Here is a 25126-nt window from a genome sequence, read left to right as displayed (position 1 = left end):
CCTATGAAGCGGTATATAAGTCTAATAAATAAATAAATAATTTTTTTAAAAAAATCTACCCTGGTGGTGAACGGGCAGGTTTCTCTTTGTTTTAATTTCCCTGTTTGCATTAGCTCCATTCTAAGGGGTCTCGGTCCCCTGGGGCAGCAGGTACAGGTGTGACAAGGTAGATCCAAGAGGCTTCACCACTTCACCTCAGGAGGGCGCTGTGCCGACAGCTTTGACGGAGGTTGTGGTGATGCAACCAGGAGACTGGGAGTTCTAGTCCCGCCTTAGGCATGAAAGCCAGCAGGGTGACTTGGAGCCCAAACACCAGGAGATGGTTAAGAACCCTCAACAGTGTTTCTCATCCTCACTTTTTAAGACGGGTGGACTTCAACTCCCAGAGTTCCCCAGTCAGCGCAGAGAATCCTGGGAGTTGAAGTCCACCCTTTTTCATTCAGAAGAAAGGGTCAACATGAATTTGAAATGTCTGGCTGCTTACCAGGATCCGAAGCCTATCGGTCGCCTATCGTAATCGGGAAGGTCTGGCACAACTTTACACGCTTCCATGTTCAGATACTTAAATATGTGGATTTTTCCTTTTATACATATCTAGAAGGGGTGGGGGGAAGACAAAGCATTTTTTATTTGTTAACAATTTTACCCACTATATTCTAGGATTGTTGATTTAAATGTCCTTTAAATGTTTCAATGGTAGTATGCTGTAAGAGATCCAGAGTTATTGGATACAAGGTGGGCGGCGAATAAATTTCATAAATACCGTATTTTTCAGAGTATAAGACGCACCGGAGTATAAGATGCACCAAGGTTTTGAAGAGGTAAATTTTAAAAAAAGTAGTTAGGTAGATAGAGGGATAGACAGGGAGAGAAAGAAATACAGTAGATAGGTAGGGAGAGAGTAGGTAGGTAGGTAGGTAGAAAAAGGGATAGAGAGAGAGAGAAATAGAGAGAGATAAAGAGAGTGAGTGTGTAGTTAGGTAGAGGAGTAGAGAGAGAGAAATAGAAAGAGAGTAGGTTGGTTGGTAGTTAGAGGGAAACAGAAATAGAGAGAGAGAAATACAGTAGATAGGGAGAGAGAGAGAGAGAGAGAGAGAGAGAGAGAGAGAGAGAGAGAGAGAGAGAGAGAGAGGGTAGGTAGATAGGTAGGTAGAGGGCTAGAGAGAGAGAGAAAGAGAAATAAATAGATAGGTAGGTGTTTCTGCTGGCACAGCACTTGATCAATGTAATTCTCATCAATCAGTTAAAGAGCTTTCCAAAAGGAAAAAAGAAAGTTCTTGCACTCTGCAAACCTCCCAAAAATGGCCCGTTTTTCATAAAAACGGGCCCGTTTTTTTTTCTCAAAAAAGAGGCATCAGTAGCTTGGGGGGGAGGGTGCTTTCAGGTTGCTCCTTGGGGGAGAGGGGAAATGAGCAAAAAAACAGCCCGTTTTTCACAAAAACAGGCTCATATTTTGTCAAAAAATTGCATGCATAGCTTTATGGAGGCTTATAAAGTGCTGCTGAGGGCTGAGGGGGGGCAAAAAAGGCCCGTTTTTTGCTCATTTCTGCCCTCCCCAGTCCCCTAGAGCTCTCGGAAAGCCTTCATAAGGGTATGCACGGCCATTTTGGTGAAGGGGGCGGGGCTTCGGGAAGCAAAAAATGCTGTATTCGATGTATAAGACACACCCAGAGTTTCACTCTCTTTTTTTAAGGAAAAAAATGTGCGTCTTATACCCCCAAAAATACGGTATGTTTCGTATGTAAATAAATACATTCTGAAAGCAAAGCAGTCCATATGAAACCTAAAGCTATTTTTTAAGACGTTTGGTCAGGCAAATGTCCTGTCCTTTCCCCACAGTGATTAAAAAAGGTCAGACCCAGAGATTCGGATCAGAGCAGATCAGAGATAAAACCACCACTGAAAATATATAGCCTGGTTTTGACAATAAATGTAAACTCTTTCTGAAGACTACAGCACCGCGTTCTGTAAGTCTTAAAAGAAATAAATTGATCCAGCTGAATATATGATGGCAGGTGGTTAAGAGTTAGGTTAAGTCTTTAATGGAAGAACACTTTCTATATAAAAGGACATAAATGTCAATTTTGTAGTTTTAATGCCCAATATTTTAATCTTCTTTCTTTCTCTCTCTCCCTCCCTCACTCCCTTCTTTCTTTTCTTTCTTTTCTCACTCTCTGTCTGACGTACAACTAACAGGGCAAATCACTAGTATATAAACAAAGAGCAAATCTCACTCCCCTCTAGCACTGATGACGTTATCTAATCTGGTAATGAAACATCTCTAAGAAAACAACAAAGCTTAGACATGTCAGTTCAATATTGAGCTGCAAATAATTTCTTCTAAATGCTAAATTCTCCAGTTTTCCTCCGATGGCTCCAGCTTCGAATAACCTTTGTGCTACTTTCTCCGTAATACTCCCCGTTTTTTGCCTGATTGCCCCGTATACCATTAGTCTCAAATGTTATTTAATCATCTGTTTTCATCAGCTATCAATTGCAGTTTCCTTTTTTGGGACTTCAAATAGCAAAGCCTCAAGCAGACTCTCTTATTTCATGATAGTCGAGGGTGTTGGATTAAATGGGGGATACACTAAGTCTTTAAGTGGAGGTTGGGGGATTTGTAAATGTATACCGACACATAGGCCATTCTTGGGGGATGGCCCCATGCCTCATAAGCTACTGAAGCATTGTTTCTGAATAGGGCCATTATACACTTGCACAGACAGCATCAATGACCACAACTCATAGCAACAGCAAACTAATAGACTGTTTATAAGATTTTTAGCCTCCTGGTTCCGAGATTTAAATCGTAGGATGCATTTCCACGGATTGTCTCTTGTCCAAGGTGAATTCTACCTTGCCCACAAAGCACAGATCTAATGCCACAGACTTAACAACTATGCAAGAGAGCAAAAACACATGAAAGCCAAGTTTCCTCCAATGAAATAACACGATTGGGTTGAGAGAAATCACAATTTTAGTCACAATTTAAAATTTTTAAGACTTGGAGATACGTTACCTGGGCGGGGGGAGACTGCAAGGGGTTGTTATCTAAGGTGATTGTCTGTAAGTGCCTGAGGTTCCGGTAACACACTGGGATTGTTGTGATTTTATTGCAGGAGAAATCTAACCGAATCAAAGGCAGGTCAGCAAGTTCTGCAGGTGTAGACACACAAACACAACACAACACAATAAAAATGTTATACGTCAACTAATTATGGAAGCAATAAGACATACATAATCTAAAAAAAAAATGAGCACATTTTAACTAATATTCCACAAAAGAGCAGTGACATTAAAACTTCCTTGTGCGTCTGTGTGTGTGTATGCGCATGTTTTTACCTTCAGGTAAATGTACCAGGTGATTCCTCCTGATGTTGAGATCCCGCAAGGAATTTAGATTGCCAATCTGGGGAGGGATTGTATGGATCTCGTTGCAGCTGACATCCTGGAAAACAGGCGAGGTCGATTTAGAAATGTCACGTTTTGTCCCCCCCCTCATGGTCCGCATACAAAGTTATTTGAAGGACCGTCTTTTCCTGATCACATCTAAGGAGGACCATCCGATGGGACCGAGAGGAAGGGCCTCCTCCACGGTGGCTCCCTCCCTCTAGAACAGTGTTTCTCAACCTTGGCGGCTTTAAGTCCTGTGGACTTCAACTCCCAGAATCCCCCAGCCAGCTGGGAGATTCTGGGAGTTGAAGTCCACAGGACTTGAAGTCGCCAAGGTTGAGAAACACTGCTCTAGAACATCAATCCCTGCAGAGATAGGATTGGGCCCCACCTACACACTCTTTCGCCAACCCTGAAGACCTGATTCTGAAAAGGAGCCTGGGGACCCCAGAGGGACACAGAGTTCACCAAGTGACTCTTTGGGGTGTTGTCACCCAAAGGGGGCCAGGAGGGAGGGGTTATTGTTTTTATATTGGGTTTTTTTTATCTTTGTAAACCCCCAGGAGTCACTAAGAATGAGTCAAGCTGCCAGATATATTCAGATGGACAGACGGACGATAGCTGGAGGGGGAGGGAGGGAGAGAAAGATAGCTAGCTAATTAGATAGCTAGATGGTAGTAGATGAAAGATAGATAGATAGATAGAGATAGATAGATAGATAGATAGATAGATAGATAGATAGATGATAGAGGGATGGATGGATGGATAGATGATAGATAGGAGGGATGGATGGACAAATAGACAGACAGACGATATAGATGATAAATAGATGGATGGATGGATGGCGGACAGAGACAGATTGATAGAGCCGAGGTGGCGCAGTGGTTAAATGCAGCACTGCAGGCTACTTCAGTTGACTGCAGTTCTGCAGTTCGGCTGTTCAAATCTCACCGGCTCAGGGTTGACTCAGCCTTCCATCCTTCCGAGGTGGGTAAAATGAGGACCCAGACTGTGGGGGCGATATGCTGACTCTCTGTAAACCGCTTAGAGAGGGTTGAAAGCCCTATGAAGCGGCATATAAGTCTAACTGCTATTGCTATTGCTAGAGACAGAGACAGAGACAGACAGACATCTTAACTGGAAAAATGCAGTCAAAATATAATTCAGCTGGATGGAGAGGGAAGGAGCCAGGTGAGCCCAAGGACAAGGCAGGGTGTTCTCTACTCCAACAGCCACCTCCAACGTGCCACACTGCATTGAGCCCCCAAGCTAGTTGGCACAGCCATGTCTTTCGGAAGGCCAAAAGGATGAGAGCGATCTGACCTTGGGTTGTGGGTTCCAGAGGGTGGGAGCCAGGGCAGAAAAGGCTCTGTCCCAAATCATCCCGTCCAGAATTCCTTGGCCTACAAGGTCCGCAGCATGCCCCCTTCTGCTGGCACAGAAGGAGGCATGCTTGCGTGGGGCGGGCTAATCCCATAGGGGTGAGCTTGTTTCTCGGACAGCATGATGCGCCTTCCCGGAGGACTACCTGAATATACAATTCGAACTGATCTGCCATTCTCTCTCAGGGATCTCACTGTTTAAATAACCCCAGTGCTTATTTAAACAACGTCGTGAAACTAAACGAAAAACCACAAAAATTTGGCAGATGTCCCGTTGGCTATTAAAACCTCAGAGAAGCAACATGCGAGGATTGGAAGTCAGAGCATGTGAATGGCAATAAATGTAAGTCCTGGGATGCAAACGGGGTAACCTTCATCAAAGTCAGGATATCGACAGAGAAATAGAAATACTTAATCTGATTGTTTCAAAAAAACAACAACGAAATACTGCTTCAGGTAGTCCTTGACTTACGACCACAACTGAGCCCCAAATCTCCTTAGCTAAGCAAGACAGTTCTTAAGTGAATTCTGCCCTACTGTACAACCTTTCTTGCCACAGTTGTTAAGGGAAACGCTGCAGTTATTAAATTAGCCAGACGGTTGTTAAGTGAATCTGGCTTCCCCCATGGACTTTGCTTGTCAGAAGGTCGCAAAAGGGGATCACGTGATCCCAGGATGCTGGAACCGTCAAAAACAGACATGCCAGTTGCGTCCAAATTTTGGTCATGTGACCATGGGAATGCTGCAGTGGTTCTAAGTGCATAAGTCACTTTCTTCAATGCCGGTCTAAATTCAGTCACTAAACAAATAGTCGTAAGTCAAGAACAAGCTGCATTTCAGGGCAAACTAGGTCTTCTTTTGGTAAACCATTACAATTTTTATCCATCATTAAGTTAATGGTAGATAAAAGTCAAGGTTTTTTGGAACAAAACAACCATATTTTGGGGGCTATAAGATGCACCGGAATATAAGACGCACCAAGATTTTGAAGAGATAAATTTAAAACAAAATGTTTTTTCACTCTGTGGGCCTCCCAAACCCTCTTTTTAAAAAATGAGGCAAAAAACAAGGCATGCATAGTTTTTCAGAGGCTTGGAGAGTGCTCCTGGGGGCTACTGGGGGGGGGGGGAATGTCCTGTTTTCCCCTCATTTTTGTCCTCCCCAGCCCCAGGAGGACCCCTTTGCAGGCCTCCCAAACCCTCTACACGTCCATTTTTGCGAAAAATGGGATGCGTGGGGGGTGGGATTTTGAGAGGCCAAAAATGCTGTATTCAGTGTATAAGACTTTCACCCGTTCCCACCCAGATTTTCACCCTCCTCTTGTGTGGGGAAAGATGCGCCTTATACTCTGAAAATTACAGTAAATTTCAGCCATCAAATCTCAATCCATAAAGCAGCAGATAGCGAAGAATCAAAGGCCTTAGGCACTTACTAGTTCCATTAGATGTCTGAGCTGTCCGATTTCTTCTGGGATGGAGACCAGTTTATTGTTGCTGGCGATCAGAACTTTTAAGGGCAGGCCGCACAAGTGGACAGGCAACGTTGAGAGCTGGTTGCGGCTTTTCAGGAAAAGTGGACCGGGGAAAAAAAGAAAAAGAAATAAGGTATCAGAAAGAGGACCCCCATCAGAATGCAAAAAGACAGTGCATTTTGGGCAGACAAATTCAACAACCGAATCACCTTTTTTTCCCCCTAAAGGAAAAAAGCAATTATTTATTTTGGTCCACTTTAACTGAATTCCCGAACAATAAACACAGAACAGTTGTTTATTTGATGGACCCCTTGGTGCTCTCTAAGCTTGGTTGTTTTCTTACGGGCCTTTCATTACTAACTAGGTCTCATCTGGATACCTAGTTAAAAGGTATGCTGGAAGGGAGACGGGTCTGTAGAATGAAGTAAAAGAAGGAGGAGGAGGAGGAGGAAGACAACTGTGGGGTCCTTGGTGCTCTCTGAGCTTGGTGATTTTCTTGTAGATGTTTCATTACCCAACTAGGTAGCATCATCAGTGCTAGAAGGGAGAGGGGCTTGTGAGGAGGAGGAGAATTGTGGGGTCTTGGTGCTTTCTAAGCTTGGTGATTTTCTTGCAGTTTCATTACCCAACTAGGTAGCATCATCAGTGCTAGAAGGGAGTGGGATGGGGAGTAGGAGGAGGAGGAGAAGGAGGAGGAGGAGGAGGAAGAACAACTGTGGAGTCCTTGGTGCTCTCTGAGCTTGGTGATTTTCTTGCAGATGTTTCATTACCCAACTAGGTAGCATCATCAGTACTAGAAGGGAGAGGGGCTTGTGAGGAGGAGGAGGAGGAGGAGGAGGAGGAGGAGGAGGAGGAGGAGGAGGAGGAGGAGGAGGAGGAGGAGGAGGAGGAGGAGGAGGAGGAGGAGGAGGAGGAGGAAAAAGAACTGTGGAGTCCTTGGTGCTCTCTGAGCTTGGTGATTTTCTTGCAGATGTTTCATTACCCAACTAGGTAGCATCATCAGTACTAGAAGGGAGAGGGGCTTGTGAGGAGGAGGAGGAGGAGGAGGAGGAGGAGGAGGAGGAGGAGAATTGTGGGGTCTTGGTGCTTTCTAAGCTTGGTGATTTTCTTGCAGATGTTTCATGACACAACTAGGTAACACCACCATCAGTTCTAGAAAGGAGTGGTGTTTGCGAAGAGTACTACAACTGCTACTCTGGAGTCCTTATTGCTCGATGGTTTGTTTACTGACATTTCATAATCCCACCATGTAACATCAATAGTACTACAAGGATCGTGCAGTTTATTTGTGTGCTTAATAAAGAAAACAAGGCTCATGTTGTACATTCTCCTGGTCTCCTCAGAATTATGATTCACAGGATTGCAGAGGTCATTCCACACACACACACACACACACACACACACACACAGAGACTTTGGTCACTCAAAAAAGCTGCTTCTTGCTGCACGTATCAGGAGATGCCATTCTAAGTAATAAATATCTTTGCAGCAGCCTCGTGAGCTTATAAAACCTGTTAATAAAGCAAAGGGATCCAGATCCAGATAACCAATGCAAAAACCATGCACACGGAAACGCCGGCTGTGTTTTTCAGATCTACACAAAGGCTAAAGGTTGCAGGTCTGCAATTCCACACAATTTAACTCTGCTAAACAAAGATTGTCCTGAGCTTCTGCCGATGGATTAAGCCAGGGTTTCTCAACCTGTCAATGTGTGGGATCCCCAGAGCTGGCTGGGGAATTCTGGGAGTTGAAGTCCACTCTTCTTCCGAGTTTCCCAAGGTTGAGAAACACAAGACTAAGCAGCGCATCAGGACGACGTACTTATCCAGTCCGGGGTTCCGTCTCGTTCGGGATCAATCTTGCGCCTTCAGGAAGTCGTTAGCATGCGAGAGGCAGGCAAGCATCCCTTTCCGGTCTTGTGGCTGGGCATATGGCGCAGGAGGTCATAAGCAGCCACAAAGCCATCAAGGGTCCTGGCTGAATGAACCCCTAGGAATTTATCCAGCTCGTTTTGACGGACATCCCCACACCCGAGGGCAGAAAATGCCGACGTCCTTTCTTGAGCTTTTTCTGCTTTGTCTGAAATGGTACAGGGTCTCCTGCTTAAGCAGGGGGTCGGACTAGAAGACCTCCAAGGTCCCTTCCAGCTCTGTTGTTCTGTTAACGGTTGCAGGAATTGGGTGTGTCTAGTTTAATGAAAAGGAGGACTAGGAGCGACATGATAGCAGTCTTCCAATATTTGAGGGGCTGCCCCGAAGAAGAGGGGGGTCAAGCTATTCTCCAAAGCACCTGTAAGGCAGGACAAGAAGCAATGGGTGGAAACTAAGCAAGGAGAGAAACAACCTGGAATTGAGGAGAAACTTCCTGACAGCGAAAACAGTTAACCAGTGGAACAGCCTGTCACCAGAAGATGTAGATGCTCCAACACTGGAGGTTTTTAAGAAGAGACTGGACAGCCACTTGCGTGGAATGGCATGGGGTCTTCTGTTTGACCAGGGGGTTGGATTAGAAGATTCCCCCAAGGTCCTTTCCAACTCTATCATTCTGTTAACAATTACAAGAATTGGGTATGTCTAGTTTAATGAATAGAAGCACTAGGGATGACATGATAGCAGTCTTCCAATATCTCAGGGGTTGCCCCAAAGAAGAGGGAGTCAAACTATTCTCCAAAGCACCAGAAGGCAGGACAAGAAGCAAAAGATGGAAACTAACCAAGGAGGGAAGCAACCTGGAACTAAGGAGAAATTTCCCGACATTCAGAACAATTAACCAGTGGAACAGCTTGCCACCAGAGGTTGTGGGTGCTCCAACACTAGAGACGTTTAAGAAGAGACTGTGCAACCACTTGTCTGAAACCATTTAGGCACTGGGTTGGCCTAGAAGACCTCTAGGGTCCCTTCCCACTCTACTCTTCTGTTAAGTGGTTATCAGATTCTTCCTTTTCCTTTGAATAGGACTCATCAGAGTCCCATTCAGGTGATGCACCTGCCTGAAGAGCTCACGCAAGCCGTGGGAAGCAGCTCCACCCTTCCGCAAAAGCCGCCCTGTGTTGTTAAGCCTCCCTCAAGGTCAACTCGATTGTGTGTGCAGTGCACACAAAGACTTCTGAAATGCGACGGTGCCTGGCTGGCAGGGAACTCCCAGTTCCAGCCATGACCCAAATTTGCTCTGCCCACACAATTTCTACGCCATGAATAATTAGGAGCCTCAATTTTACTGACTAGTTTTTAATGAGACATCAAGGAAGTCAGAACATAAGAAGCTAAATTCTGCATTCTTGGACTTTGCAGCAGCTGGGACAAAACTGCCCCAGATAAACAGCTGTTGCACTTCCCCCCCCCCTTCTATCCGTTAATAATAATAAAAAAAATAAGATACAGGCAGTCGTCGACTTACAACAGTTTGCTTAGTGACCGTTCAAAGTTACAACGGCACTAAAAAAAGTGACGGTTTTTCACACGTACAACCGTTGCTGCCATCCCCACAATCCCGTGATTAAAATTCAGACGCTTGGCAACTGACTCCTATTTATGACGATTGCAGTGTCCCAGGGTGTCTGATCCCCTTTTTGTGACCTTCTAACAAACAAAGTCATTGGGGGAGTCCTGACTCATGTAACAACCGTGTTATTAACTTCACAGCTGCAGTGATTCACTTGGCAAGTGAGGTCAAAACAATGGGACAAAAATCACTTACCAAATGTTTCGCTTAGCCTCACAAATTTTGGGCTCAGTTGTGGTTGTAAGTGGAGGACTCTCTGCATTCCATGTTTTATTAACTATTCAAAATGGTTCTATAGCACTGAAAGTGATCTTGTTGAAATGTACATCAATAAACTGGTCAGGCACCTGCTTCCTCTTTATTCCTCTCTTTCTAGTCCTTTGTGGATCCATTCAACAAGTTTGCAGGCATCACCTGACTTTGCTTCTTGTCAGCACCACTCCATTACATAATTAGGAAAGAAGACTAAGAGACTCCATGGATTGGAAATCAAAAGTACTTTTACTAATTATAAATGGTAAGCGAGCAGTAGCGAAGCAAAGTCTGCTTAATTAGGCGCGAAAGCAATTGATATATAGAATAGCCCATTCCCCCCCCCTTAGGATCATAGCTCCAGTCCAATCATGTCCTTCAAGTGTCAGGTGTGACATCCATCCAATCAATCAATCACTCAGTCAGCTAAACGCTCAGCCTGCAAAGTTAAACTTCGTCCTTGTGCAATGAGGCAAACAATCTCTCAGCTGTAACTTCTACACAGCACAAATTTCCTGTCTGTAATCCCCGCCACACAACAAAATTGTTGAAATTTCCTGATTGGGGAAGTAAGGTTTTAAATTAAAAAATAGAAATCCATTGAAAGAGGAATTTTAAAGCATCCAACATGATCATCACAATACTTTTACTAAAACACAGGGGGGGGGGGGAGGGAAAGGGGGGGGCTAAAAATCCCAGGCCCGCATGGCCAATTTTCCCGCAGCCCTGTGTGGCCTCCAATTGCAAGAGGATTTCCTGCTTGGTTTCATAAAGAGGAAACTCTTGCAGCTGAACATGGGTCCAAGTCTTTCTATATATACTGTATATATATATATATATATTTCCATCTAAATGTACCGTATTTTTTGGAGTATAAGGTGCATCTTTCCCCCCTCCCAAAACAAAGAGGGTGGAAATCTGGGTGGGTCTTATACGCTAAATACAGCAATTTCAGTCTCTCAAAACCCCACTCCCTTCACCAAAATGGATGTGCAGAGGGTATTGGAAGCCTACAAAGTGCTCCTGGGAACTGGGGAGGGCAAAAATGAGCAAAAAACAAGCGGGTCCCCCCCCCCCCCGCCCCTAGGAGCACTCTACAAGTCTCCCAAAGCATTATCATGTCCTGTTTCTTTGCCCCCCCCCCCAACCCCCAAGCACTTTGCAGGCCTCTCAAACTCTAGGCATGCCCCCTTTTTCACAAAAAATGAGGCATGCAGATGGTTTGGGAGGCCTGCAGAGAGCAAAAACCTTTTTTTTTTTCAAATGTACCTCTTCAAAATCTTGGTGCGTCTTATACTCCGGTGCATCATATAGTCCGAAAAATACGGCAATTAGCGCGATCTGTACCTTCCATGCATGTTTTTGTTTGAGCCATTCTTTTATTATCCTTATCCATAAATAAAATATATTTATTCCTGTTCCAGGATATTACCCATCAAGGCTGAATATAAGCAGTGCTGAGGCCTTAGAAAGAGTGCAGAGAAGAGCAACAGAGACGATCAGGGGCCTGGAAGCTAAACCATACGAGGAACGACTGAGGGGATTAGAAGCTGTGAGAGGTTCTTGGTGCTCTCTTGAGCTTGGCTGTTTTCCTGCAGACGTTTCATGACCCAACTAGGGAAACTCATCAGTGCTAAAGGGAGTTTGTGGAGAGGAGGGTTGTGGGGCCCTTTGTGTTCCCTGAGCTTGGTTGTTTTCTTGCAGATGTTTCATTATCCAAGCTAGTATGAACGCTTGCTGTGTGTTTCTGGGCCAATCACCAGGAGACGGTGAGGTCTAGTCCCGCCTTAGGCAGAAAAGTGACTTTGGGTCAATCATTCTCTCTTTCTCTCAGCCCGACCCACCTTACAGGATTGTTGTTATGGAGAAAATAGGAGGATGGAGGAACATTAGGTATGTTCACTGCACTTCTAGAACCGAGGTGGCGCAGTGGTTAAATGCAGCACTGCAGGCTACTTCAGCTGACTGCAGTTCTGCAGTTCGGCTGTTCAAATCTCACCAGCTCAGGGTTGACTCAGCCTTCCATCCTTCCGAGGTGGGTGAAATGAGGACCCAGACTGTGGGGGCGATATATGCTGACTCTGTAAACCGCTTAGAGAGGGCTGAAAGCCCTATGAAGCGGTATATAAGTCTAACTGCTATTGCTATTGCTATTCTAAAGTTTCTTCTAAAGTAAGAAGGCCAGGATAAAAATCCAATGATTTAAATTTATGAACGCTTTATAGCAACAGCATCTAGATTTATATCCCGCTTCACAGTGCTTTACAACCTTCTCTTAGCGGTTTGCAGAGTCGGCCTCTGGCCCCTAACAATCTGGCCCCTCATTTTATCCACCTCGGAAGGATGGGAGGCTGAGTCAACCTTGAGCCTGGTAGGATTCGAACTGCCAAACTGCTAGCAGCCGGTGACCCGCAGAAGCAGCCTGCAGTACTGCAGCGTAACCACTGCACCACCGTGGCTCAATAGGATGTATTTGTTTTAAAAGATCACGATAGGTAATCAGCTGAAAGAATGAGTGTAAAAATAAAGGACTTTGTCAAAGCGGGCTAAGGACCCACAAGCATTTTGTGCTGTCGATCGTTCGCCAGCTTTTACGGAAGCCAAAATGGAGTCTGAAAAAAAAAATAGCACAGCCCTGTGGAAAGTTAGCACGGAGGCATTCAAGAGCTGTCTCAGGCCTCAGGAAACGTCAGGGTCTGTTTTGGCAGCCAGCTGGGTCATTGGGAAAAGCCAAAACACACGACGACAGAGCTGGAAACCCAAGAGTTACAGGATTAAGAGGAAAGCCTTTTGAAGGGAAACGTCACCAGCAGCAGCTGAAATATACCTGGTCGTAGGACCCTTTCGGCAATGAAATGAATTGCTTTTGAAAAAAAGGAATCTCAGCCTTCCCTGTTTACCCCGGGCCGGCTAGCAGAAGAAAACAAATATTTTGAAGCGAGCAAGTATCGGAAGCTCTCCTCTGACTCACATCCTTTTTTCTTTTAAATTTGAAAGGAAACTCGCTGTAAAAGACAAAGGAAGTTAAGGCACAACTAAATTGCCAGAAAAATCAAGTTAAGACAAATTCTGATTCTTTTATTGCTGGCTGAGGTATATAAAATAACACACATAACAAGAATTGGAAAGGACCTTGGAGGTCTTCTAGTCCAACCCCCTGCACCATTCCAGGCAAATGGTTGCCCAATCTCTTCTTTAAAAGCTCCAGTGTTGGAGAACCCACAATATTAGTAGAATTCTTTATTGGCCAAGTGGTGATTGGACACACAAGGAATTTGTTTTTGGTGCCTATGCTCTCAGTGTACATTAAAAAAAAATACATTCATCAAGAATCATAAGATACAACACTTAGTGATAGTCATAGGATACTAAACAAGCAATCAAATCATACTAGGAACTAAATAAAATAATATAAATCATAAAGATACAAGCAACTTCTGGAGGCAACTGATTGTTTTCACTGCCAAGAAATTTCTCCTCAGTTCTAAGTTGCTTCTCTCCTTGATTAGTTTCCACCCATTGCTTCTTGTTCTGCACTCAGGTGCTTTGGAGAATAGCTTGACTCCCTCTTCTTTGGGGCAACCCCTGAGATATTGGAAGACTGCTATCATGTCTCCCCTAGTCCTTCTTTTCATTAAACTAGACACGCCCAGTTCCTGCAACCGTTCTTCGTAGGTTTTAGCCTCCAGTCCCCTAGTCCTCTTTGATGCTCTTTTCTCTGCACTCTTTCCAGAGTCTCAACAGCTTTTTTATATCGTGGCGACCAAAACCGGATGCAGTGTTCCAAGTGTGGCCTTACCAAGGCATTGTAAGACTTCGCATGATCTTGATACAAAACAAAACAACTCTTTATGCAGCAGAAGCAAAGGATCTCAACTGTTCGCTGGAGGGTAATTATACATGAAGAAAACCAGCCGTGTTTATCTACGCACACAGATTGATGTGTTTATCTACACGGCCCCGAAAAGTCCCAAAGTTTTAGAACACAAACTCCAGGAAAAGAAGAAGCTGAGAAGCCGAGAACGCATTCCTAACCCACCGAAAACCATCTGAAAACGAAACAGCCGGCCTAAAGCTAAATAAAGAACAGGCCTAACGTGTTTTCCCCAGATGAAGAATCATCAAAAGAGCGTCCCAAATTAGCTGGGTTTTAATTTCCATGTGGAAGGAGGAATCTGCACAGCAGGAAAATACGTTGTGTTTCGGGGGGTGGAATGAAACAGGCCCACTCAAACTAGTTGGACGAGTCGGCCACATGCTATACAAAACAACCACTGAAACCACACGGGTTTTAGATGGTAGTCCTTGATTTACAAGAATTCATTCCGTGACCGTTGAAAGTTACAACGGCACTGAAAAAAGTGACTGTTATTCGCACTTACGGCCACTGCAGAATCCCCACGGTCGCACTATCGAACCCACCCGACATGCAGCTCACTTGAAAAAGGCCATGTTCAAACACAAGTTTGTGCCCTTTCGCGCAGAAGACTCGAGTTTTCTTTCCTGCTCACTTCAAATGGCTTTTTGAAATACAAAACAGTTTGTGCTGTTTTACCCCTACACAAAAAGTCTTTCAACACAGATATTTCACTTCGAGTATGTTTTTTCTTAAAACGAAGAGGTAGCGTTATATATAATCTAGACCAGTGTTTTTCAACCACTGTGCCGCGGCACACTAGTGTGCCGTGACATAGTGTAAGGTGTGCCGTGGGAAAAACACTTTATATATAGTCAATATAGGCACAGAGTTTAAAAAATTTAACATTTTCTAATGGTGGTGTGCCTCGTGATTTTTTCATGAAAAAAGTGTGGCTTTGCACAAAAAAGGTTGAAAAACACTGATCTAGACCAGTGATGTTGAATCTTTTTTGGCTCGCGTGCCAAAAGCGGGGGGGAGGGGGGGGGAGCGCAGGGGGTTGGTGCGACAGGGGATTCGTACGCGGGAGTGTCACACCCATAATGCTATGCGCAAGCGCACAACCAGCGCTTCCCCCCATTTTTGCCGTGCTTTTTTTCGCCCTCTCCAGGCTCCAGAGGCTTTATAGGAGCCTGGGGAGGGCGAAAACAGTTCCCCCCCTCCCAAGCCTCAGAAGGCGGGGAAAACTGGCCCTACAGGCAAACCGGAAGTTCAGGAATGGACTTCCGGTTTGCTCGTAGGGCCGGTTTTAGCCCTCCGGAGCCTTTACAGTAGTTTAATCTGATTTTATATAGCAGAGAAAATGATGATTAAAATATTATTTCACTCAAACTAAGGAATGAGAGAACAATTGAGCAAGCATTTAAGTTGAGACTGGTCTGAGTTTATAGGAGAAATTTCAGAATTATATTCCAGGTGCGTGGTCAGCAGTATATTAATTCTTCTCTTTCTCCTTGATATCACATTCTGCAGAAAAATATAGGAAATGTGTCTCTTTTGGTAGTAGAAAAAAAATGTTGCTTGGCTACTGCCACAAACATCGGTTAGTCTCAATTTCTTGTATTTTATAGATTGCAAATCCTCTCAGGGATCCTCCTCTTCCTCCTCCTCCTCCTTCCCGGATCCCCCAATATTTGGCTGACGTCATCGCTCCATTATGTTTTAGGTTTCTTTCATGGATGCTTTTGATCAAGTGGGATCCATTCTATGACGGTCTTGGCCCACCTGCCCTCAGTTCTTCTTGCTATGTGACACCCGCCCGTTTCCGTTTCAATTCTTTTACTCTCTTGACGATCTCCTACACTTGTTTTCTGATCCATGTGCAGGATGTCTTTCTATCTTGTCTTGTAATGCCGAGCATGTATCTTTCCATGGTACTTTGAGCCACGCATAGCTTCTGTATTGATTGTGAGGTTTGGTGTCCATGTTTCACCGGCTTATGTTAGAGCAGGTAGCACACACTAGAGAAGTGATGGTGAACTTTTTTCTTATGGCGTGCCAAAATTGTGTGTGCGCATGCTATCGCACGCACAGACATGTCTACACCAATTCTATCCTTCCCATCCACCTGTGCATGCGCACACGACATCACCACCCCTCGCATGCGCGCATGACCCCTCCCCAGGCTCCGGAGACTTTCCTGAAGCCTGGGGAGGGTGAAAATGGCCCCCCAAAGCCCTCTGGAAGGCTGCAAATCAGCTGGCCGGTGCACACATGCGCACTGGAGCTGACAGCTGGTGTGCCAGCAAATATAGCTCCGCATGCCACCTATGGCCCACGTGCCATAGGTTGGCCATCACAGCACTAGAGATTGAATAAATAATAATTATAACCACCGTTGGGGAGTTCCAATTCATTTCCTCCGATGCCATCGATGACATGAGCTCTCCAAGGCTCACGCCTTTCAATAAAATGTGTCAGTTAGAAAAAGTGCTACAGGGTTGTTGTTCTCGTTTTGCTGTCACAGACTAACACAGCATGCATCCTATGATGTCTCTATTTTGCAGTAACTTGCAACAATCTCAAGGAAAATTTTTGAACACATTCACCCACCATGCAGACAGGTGTGTGTGTGTGTGTGTGTGTGTGTGTGTGTGTGTGTGTGTGTGTGTGTGTAATATATAATATATAAAATAATGGCTTTCTGTCTGGATGGTCTCTTGTGATGAACCGATAGACAGAGAAAGGAAGCAGTATGCTTCCTCCCATATTTGGGCATACCAGGGGTTGTGACACAATACATACCTATTTCCCTGGTTTAGCTGATAAAAGAGGAGAGCTTGTGGTCTAGTGGCTAATACAACTGCCTAATATGTAATACAGCCCAGGTTCGAATCCCAGTAAGGGTATGGCTAGCTGATGAGAGCTAAATAGCTTGAAATAGATCTATACTAGTCTCCCTTTATTTATTTATCAGCACAAATGCAACACATACTTACATACTTACATACTTACATACATACATACATACATACATGCATAGTGTCACAACCTCTGGTATGCCCAAATATGTGACACAATACATACCTATTTCCCTGGCTTAGCTGATAAAGGAACTGCCTAATATGTAATACAGCACAGGTTCAAATCCCAGTAAGGGTATGGCTATCTATCTATCTATCTATCTATCTATCTATCTATCTATCTATCTATCTATCTATCTATCTATCTATCTATCTATCTATCTAAATATAAATATAAATATAAATATAAATAAATATAAATATAAATAAATATAAATATAAATAAATATAAATATAAATATAAATATAAATATAAATATAAATATAAATATAAATATAATAAAGTAATCTGGGCAGCCAGACCCTCTTGAACAGGCAAGCTCTCAATTCAATGTTGTTTGTCTTCGCTCAAGCATTCTCCTTTCATGGCAATTTGAAATTTCTGCCAGGCTCAACTCTCTCCTGCTTGGGCAGCCAAGGGTGGGGAAGACAGGTGGCATGATGTGCTTACCTGATATTCAAAAATGTTAAGGACTGCAAGTTCAAAATGGCTTCTGGAATATAACGAATGCAATTCTGGTACAAATTCAAGCTCTCGAGGGAAACGAAGAGGCAAGCTTCTTGTGGCAGCTCGGAGAGTCGGTTCCGTGATAAATCTTGAAAGAGAAGGAATAAACAGTATGAGATCCAACCCACTGAGTCTAAGCACATAAAGATAAAGATGGGATTACAATCACAATAGTAACAAACCATAATAGTAGTAATAATAGGCGAAAGTGCTCTGGGAGTTTAAAATTCAAACAGACAAGCACCTGCCACATAACACCCCAGACTTAACAATTGTCAATAAGAAGGACAATGAAGTCTGGATAGTGGGCATGCAGAGAGCCAAATAGAAGAACTTGAGAAGATAACGGATTCAGCTGGATTCATTAACTTCTTTATAGTACAATACCAACAGGTGACTCTTCCAAGTAAACACAAGGCAGGAAGTTAGCTTCATTTTAGCAGATAAGCCCAGACAGAGTGCTAGTTTACTTCTCAGAGCTGCAGACTGCTTAAGTTTCTGTTTCAATTCTCTGCACAGACTCAGATCTGTTTAAGCTCCCATTGGCTGACTTAGTTGCTATGCCTATTCATTGGTTGACCTTGTTCCCATGTCTCTCCCAGTTATGAATATTTTAACAGAAAATACAACACAGAGACCTGTAGATAGAAGCAACTGTGGCAAAAGAAATCAAAAGATTTCTTAGGTTTAATAGCAAAACATCTGGAGCACCATTTCAATCTCATCAGCCCTGACAAAATCAAAATCTCCATCTGTCAAAAGGCAGCTTTGCTTATATCTTGCAATAATACTTTTAACACCATCAAACCAGAACATTTGCCAATCCCAGGTCCTTGGAAAGGACTTAATTGATGGATAAAGATACCAAACCCAGGATGATGAACTACAATAACATCACAAAATACAAAGACTTGCAAATAGAACGACTGTGGCAAAAGAAAGCAAAGATGGTACCAATAGTGACAGGCATCTTGGGCGCAATTCCAAAACATCAGGACTTGGAACAGCATCGGCATTGACACAATCCCCATCGGTCAATTGCAAAAGGCAGTTTGCCTCGGAACAGCTTCCATCCTGCAACTAGACCTAGAACCCCATCAACCATCCACATCTGCCCATCCCAGGTCCTTGCGAAGAACACAACAGGCGGACAAAAATGCCAATTCCAGTCTAAACATGTGGTCGACTGTGCGAAGCACAATAATTCCATTCTATAATGAAATTTAGTTTTAAGTGGTTATTGTCAACATAATTACTATGGGCTGCAAGAAGAAGAAGTGTTTCCAAAAATAAAACAAATCACATTATAGTGTAGGTCACTATGGCAAACTTAATCCAAAAATAAAAATTCCCTCACCGTAAACCAGCTTTCCCCAACAAGATAATCAGCAGGTAAGCTAGACCACAACTCCCATCACTCTCAGCAACCAAAGCCCATAGGCATTTTAAATTGATCTTAAAATCATACTTTTGGCCAGGTTTTATAAAAGTTCAGCGAAATAGCAATAGCAATAGCAGTTAGACTTATATACCGCTTCATAAGGCTTTCAGCCCTCTCTAAGCGGTTTATAGAGTCAGCATATTGCCCCCAACAACAATCCGGGTCCTCATTTCACCCACCTCGGAAGGATGGAAGGCTGAGTCAACCCTGAGCCCGTGAGATTTGAACAGCCGAACTGCAGAACTGCCGTCAGCTGAAGTAGCCAGCAGTGCTGCATTTAACCACTGCGCCACCTCGGCTCTTCTTCTCCAGGGGTCTGGACTGCCACACCACGCATTCTTATGGACTTGAGCACAAGGCAGGAATACAGATAGTTCTCGACTTACAACAGTGACTGTTCAAAGTTACAACGTCAGGTTCCGTTCAGGCAAAGAAAACAAGACGGCTAAGCAGGTATTTCGTGGTCAATATAATCTTTATAAGCCTCTTCCGGTACTTCCAACAAACGCACAGTGCCAAACACTGCGCTGGTGCTGATCCGTATGAAAGTCACTGCAGGATTCAAAGGCCCTTCAAGCTCTTGGCGCAGCAGCGATCCAAGTCACGAAACGCCCCCGTCACGAATCTTCCCACCAATGGAATGGCAGCCCCGAGCCGCTAAGAGCGCTGGGGCTGACAACAGCAGCACTGAAAAAGGTGACTTATGACCGTTCTTCACACTTAACGACTGTTGCAGCATCCCCATGGTCAGGTGATCAAAATTCAGATACTTGGCAACTGGTTCGTATTTATGACGGTCGTCGTGTCCTGGGGTCACGTGATCCCCTTCCTGTGACTTTCCGACAGGCAAAGTCAATGGGGGGGGGGGAACTAGATTCACTTAACAACCATGTTACTAACTTCACAACTGCAGTGATTCCCTTAACAACTGTGGCAAGAAAGATTGTAAAATGGAATACAATTTGCTTAAGAAACGCCTCACTCAACAGCAGAAATGCTGGGGCTCAGTTGTGGTCTTAACTCGAGGACTACCTTTACCCATTGTGTCTTTAGGGACTCACCGTTCACACCACAGCTGCTTTATTTTGTTGGAACACGGCAAACTCGGGATCTTATACTGGAACCACTTAAATGAGACTGTTTTGTTCGGAGCTCAAAACAAAACGTGCTTCTCATTTTGTGCTCCCCCATATTAAGGGGCTGCACTGGAGTTTGGATTTCAGTAGTTGGCAGGAGAAATACGTCAAATAAATAGATACGCATCTGTCTGTACGCTCCTCTCTCTCTCTCTCGTACCCCTGGGCTCAATATTTTAGCCCAAATTCCCAATGATCTTGGCTTTCCTTCCTTCCTTTGATCTTTCCTGTCTTTTCCCCCCCCTATCCTTTGCAATGCTGATCTTTTACAGATTTACTGAGCTTTCGCTGCTCAAGGAAGAGGATTCAACATCCATCATTCCCGTCTTGGACCAGTGAGGCAAAGGATCCAATTGGGGGGGAAATTCTTGATTTGCCTGAATATTTTCCTCCTTTTTGCGTGGCAAGGGTTTAAACAAAGTCTCTTGCAATAAATACTGCTTAGGCCCATGCTTGGAGGATTTCCTGAAACAGAAGAGCCGAATGACCTCATGCCTTCCTTCTCATCGCTTAAGGTAGGAATGCTAGGATGGCTTCGAAAATACACAATTTAGATCCGTTTCTAAAGCAACAGCATTTCTCTAACCCAGTGTTTCCCAACCTTGGCAACCTGAAGATGTCCGGACTTCAACTCCCAGAATTCCCCAGCCAGCATTCGCTGGCTGGGGAATTCTGGGAGTTGAAGTCCGGACATCTTCAAGTTGCCAAGGTTGGGAAACACTGCTCTAACCCATCCTTTTACTCTCCGTTTGCACCTAACTGGTAGTCCTCGAATCATGACCACAACTGAGCCCAAACTTTCTGCTGCTAAGCAAAACAATTAAGTGAAATTTGCCTCATTTTACGGCCTTTCTTGCTATGGTTGTTGAGCGAATCACTGCAGTTGTTAAGTTAGTCACGTGGTTGTTAAGTGAAGCTGGCTCCCACCATTGTCTTTGGTTGTACGGGGCCGCCAAAGGGGAGTCACATGACCCCGGGACACTGCGACCGTCATAAATATGAGCCATTTGCCAAGCTTCCAAATTTTGATCACATGACCACGGGGACGCTGCAATGGTCTCAAGTGGGAAGAACCGCAATAAGTCCCTTTTTTCAGTGCTGTTGTCATTTCAAATGTCACTAAATGAACTGTTGTAAGTCAAGGACTACCTTTACCAGATACTATCCTGATACTAGTTAATTACTAAAAGAAATTAAAAAGGTCCCTCAGATATTTCTTTCTCAAAAACTGCAAGAGGACCAAAGATCACTTTTAAATCAAAATGAATTTTCGCTGCCAACAAATGCATAGCTTATGCCGCAGATGTGCAAGATTCCATATTCCAGTTAATGTTTTTATTTATCCTATTTTCTTTTAAAGTTGCATTCTTGCGCTGTGAAGTGAAATTCTCAAGAAGAACTCCAGCACACAAACACACAACCCAAACTATTTCAAGGACACCGTTTCAGAAGAAATGCGGGTTTGTTGGCTTCAATTATAACAAGGTCCTGCAAACTCAAGGCAAAACTTGTTAACGGGCCATTAAGCGCTGTTTGCAAAAGCCACATTTCTGGAAAACACATTCAGACTGCTGTTTCTGGACAGACGTGTCCCAGATGAGAAAAGCTCCAGGGAAACGTGGGCTAAAGTTTGTCGCGAGTTTACACTCGTAAGAGAAAGCAAATTATTTTTTTTGCCAAAGTAAAAATTCCACCTTGTGGCATGCTGCTAGGTAATATTGCAGGACCTGCTGGAAATAGTGTTATTTATGAACTCTTGGTAGGAAAACTGTCTTCTACTTTAGAGCCAGCCGCTCGGGACAAAATAGCTAGTTCTTTCATATATAAGTGTGGGGACAATTAAGAGTGAGAAGCCCCCGCCCCCCTTCTTATAATGAGCCGAGGTGGCGCAGTGGTTAGGGTGCAGTACTGCAGGCCACTTCAGCTGACTGTTATCTGCAGTTCAGCGGTTCAAATCTCACCGGCTCAAAGGTTGACTCAGCCCTCCATCCCTCTGAGGTGGGTGAAATGAAGACCCAGACTGTGGGGGCAATATGCTGACTCTGTAAACTGCTTAGAGAGGGCTGAAAGCCCTATATAAGTCTAACTGCTATTGCTATTCTCTGCCATGGCTCTCTAGCACAGAGATCTCCAAACTATGCAACTTTAAGACTTGTGGACTTCAACTCCCAGAATCCCCCAGTCAGCATGGGTTAGAGACCTATGGCCATCTTTCACACTTATGACCATTGCAGCAACCCCGTAGGCATGTGAAGAAAATTCACATGCTTGGCAACTGGTTCATACTTATGACAATAGTAATGTCCCGGGAGGGGGTGTGTGTCATGTGATCCGCTTTTGCGACCTTCTGACAAGCAAAGAGGAATGCAGATTCACTTAAACAACCATGTTAATAACTTAACAAATGCAATCATTCCCTTAGCAACTGTGAAGCCGTCAAATGGGGCAAACTCACCGAACAAATGTTTCGCGTAGCTCAGTCGTTTTTGGCTCAGTTGTGGTCGTAACTTGAGAACTACCTGCGTTGAGGTGCAAGACCTTTTCAGTGTCTAACTAAATCCAATAATTCAAGTGCTTGCTGTCTCAGCCGAGGGTACACGCACTGGTTGTTTGTGCGATTCCAGCATTATTGGTATGTCAAAGATGTGGTTATTATGTCTACTTCATAGGTGGGAATGTGAAAAATGCTCAGGGCACTGGTTTTGTTTTGGAAACAACAAAAACTACCAATAAATTATCAGGAAAGCAAAGTCTTAAGTTTTGCCCGATACCCTCATAAAAACCACAAATGTCAAATAAATAGAATAAACTGAAAAGCTATCCATCTATCAACATCTAAGGGTGCAGTTCCAAGTTTCCTTATCCTGGAATGCTCTTTTTAAAAAAAAAAACTGGACAAGGATCACACAGGGCACCTCTACAGCTCTGGAAACATTTTACCATTCCAAAATATCCCTGTGGTTTGCAAGATCTTTTCAGCTAAGGTATAGATCAGTGTTTCTCAACCTTGACAACTTGAAGTCCACAGGACTCACACCTGTTTCCACAGGACTTCAAGTTGTCAAGATTGAGAAACACTGGTATAGATGGTCCTTGATTTACAACAATGTGTTTAGTGACTGTTCAAAATGAGAACGGCACTGAAAAAAGTGACTTAGGGCCGTTTTTCAGACACGCAGCATCCCCGCTGTCAAATGATCAAAATTCAGATACTTGGCAACTGACTCATACTTATGACGGTTGCAGTGACGGTCGGGGCCATGGGATAACCTTTTGCAACCTTTTGACCAGCGAAGTCAAAGGGGAATCCAGATCCAGTTAACCCTGTTACTAACTTCAAAAACAGCAGTGAGTCACCGTGATTCACTTAACAACAATCTCACTTAGCAACTGAAATTTTGGGCCCCATTATTGTCTTTAGTCGAGGACTGCCTGTGGTTCCCACATTTACAACTTTGCAAAGCTTAACATTCTTGAACCACCGCCCCCTCAAAAAAAAGTTTATTAGAACCATATTGATGGTTCCAACAAGTAGCAAAAAATGCTATCTTACCTGTGGAAACAGGTGTGAGTCCGTTGGATACGATAAGGTGAATTTGGGGGATAGTTGAAATGAACTACAGGTTTACCATCCGACTATTTTTAATTTAAAAAAAAAAAAAAAACTCAAAAGGAAGACTCGGAGGACCAATAGATATAGATATTTAACAGAGTAACACAGGTTTTTTTAAAAGTCACTTTTTTCAGTGCTGTTGTAACTTTGAACAGTCACTAAACAAATGACTGTAAATTGAGGACTATCTGTATGCAATCTTCGTAATTTCAACAGCTTTGTGTAATCTTTTTTAACGTTTTGATTGCACTGTGCCACTAAATCAGTTAGATGGGCAACATAAAAATTTAATGAATAAGTAAGTAAGTAAATGAATTCCACTTCATTACTAACTGGATGCTAAGTGCCCGCGGTTATAAAGCCATTCCTATCCTGCAAAATTACATATTTCGGCAGTTTCCCCAAAGTTGAGGATTTATAATCTTTCCTACTCCTTAACGAATTCCAGCAAAACCTTCTATTAAGCTACTAAATCACCCGTCATTCAGTTCAGGCTCCCAGCCAAGGAGAGTCCAAGCAAATTTCTTTTTCAAGGAGAGAGAGAGAACGGAGCCAAGAATGGCTAAAATAAGCTGAACTAAATAAATAAAAGGCTGCAGTAGATACAGCAGAAAAGTCAACCGTCTGCCTGGCTTACAGACTTTGGTATGACTAAATGAAAGATATTTTTTTTTTTTAGAGGAACAGAGCTATTTTTAAATATTTTACAGATATCTAAATTGCTTTGCCATTCGCAGAAAAAAAAGGCGCAAAAATCTTACTAACAAAGCAGGAAAAATATGTCTTTGTGTGTCTATTTTCTTCTTAATGTCTGCCCCCCTGCCCCGTGTGTGTGTGTGTGCACGCGTGTGAGTGTGCAGATGCGCACGCTCGTGCTCATACAAGACTTAAAATTAGACCCTGGGAAGGAATTTTTGAAGAGGTTTTCATGCGCTTGCTTATGTAAAGCTACATGCAAAATTAATGGAAACAACTGTCATGGAGGTAAACCTCCGATTAATTCTTCAAAAGGAAGTCTAGCAAACGTTTTAGTTGTACTATATATTCTTGTTGCTTACAGAAAGTGCAGCCGTCTGCAGCCAGTTTGGTGCAGTGATTAAATGTTGGCCAAGAGAAGCCAGGAGACGATGAGTTCTAGTCCTGCTTTATGGATGAGAGCCAGCTGGGTGACTTTGGGCCACTCACCAGGAGATGGGGAGTTCTAGCCCCAACTTATACAAGAAAGCCAAAGGGTGACTTTGGGACGACCACCGGGAGATGGTGAATTCTAGTCCTGCCTTAGGTATGAGAGCTGGTTGGGTGATCTTGGGCCAATGATTAGGAGCTGGTGAGTTCTAGTCCTGGCTTAGGTATGAAAGCTGGCTGGATGACTTTGAGCCAACCATCAGGAGACGGTGAATTCTAGTCCTGCCTTTGGTATGAGAGTTAGAGGGCTGACTTTGGGCCAATGACTAGGAGACGTTGAGTTTTAGTCCTGCCTTAGGCATAAA

The 25126-nt window shown here is 43.8% G+C and overlaps 1 protein-coding gene across 8 annotated transcripts in view; it reads right to left on the bottom strand.

Moving 5' to 3' along the window:
* LRCH3 (leucine rich repeats and calponin homology domain containing 3) overlaps positions 1-25126 on the bottom strand; it is a 97484-nt gene that overhangs the window by 48639 nt on the left and 23719 nt on the right. For all 8 annotated transcript variants that reach the window (XM_087725048.1, XM_087725046.1, XM_087725050.1 and 5 more), the window contains exons 2-6: positions 17390-17534; positions 6208-6334; positions 3343-3448; positions 3020-3156; positions 485-594 (exon numbers count right to left, since the gene is read on the bottom strand). In XM_087725048.1, the coding sequence (XP_087581174.1) occupies positions 485-594; positions 3020-3156; positions 3343-3448; positions 6208-6334; positions 17390-17534 (625 nt within the window). The remainder of the gene's footprint in view (positions 1-484; positions 595-3019; positions 3157-3342; positions 3449-6207; positions 6335-17389; positions 17535-25126) is intronic.

This window comes from Thamnophis sirtalis, unplaced genomic scaffold (genome assembly GCF_051295495.1).
Source record: "Thamnophis sirtalis isolate CommonGarterSnake01/CBP01778 unplaced genomic scaffold, rThaSir2_p1.2 scaffold_11, whole genome shotgun sequence".
NCBI classification, from domain to species: domain Eukaryota; kingdom Metazoa; phylum Chordata; class Lepidosauria; order Squamata; family Natricidae; genus Thamnophis; species Thamnophis sirtalis.
This window is presented reverse-complemented; position numbering and strand designations above follow the sequence as displayed.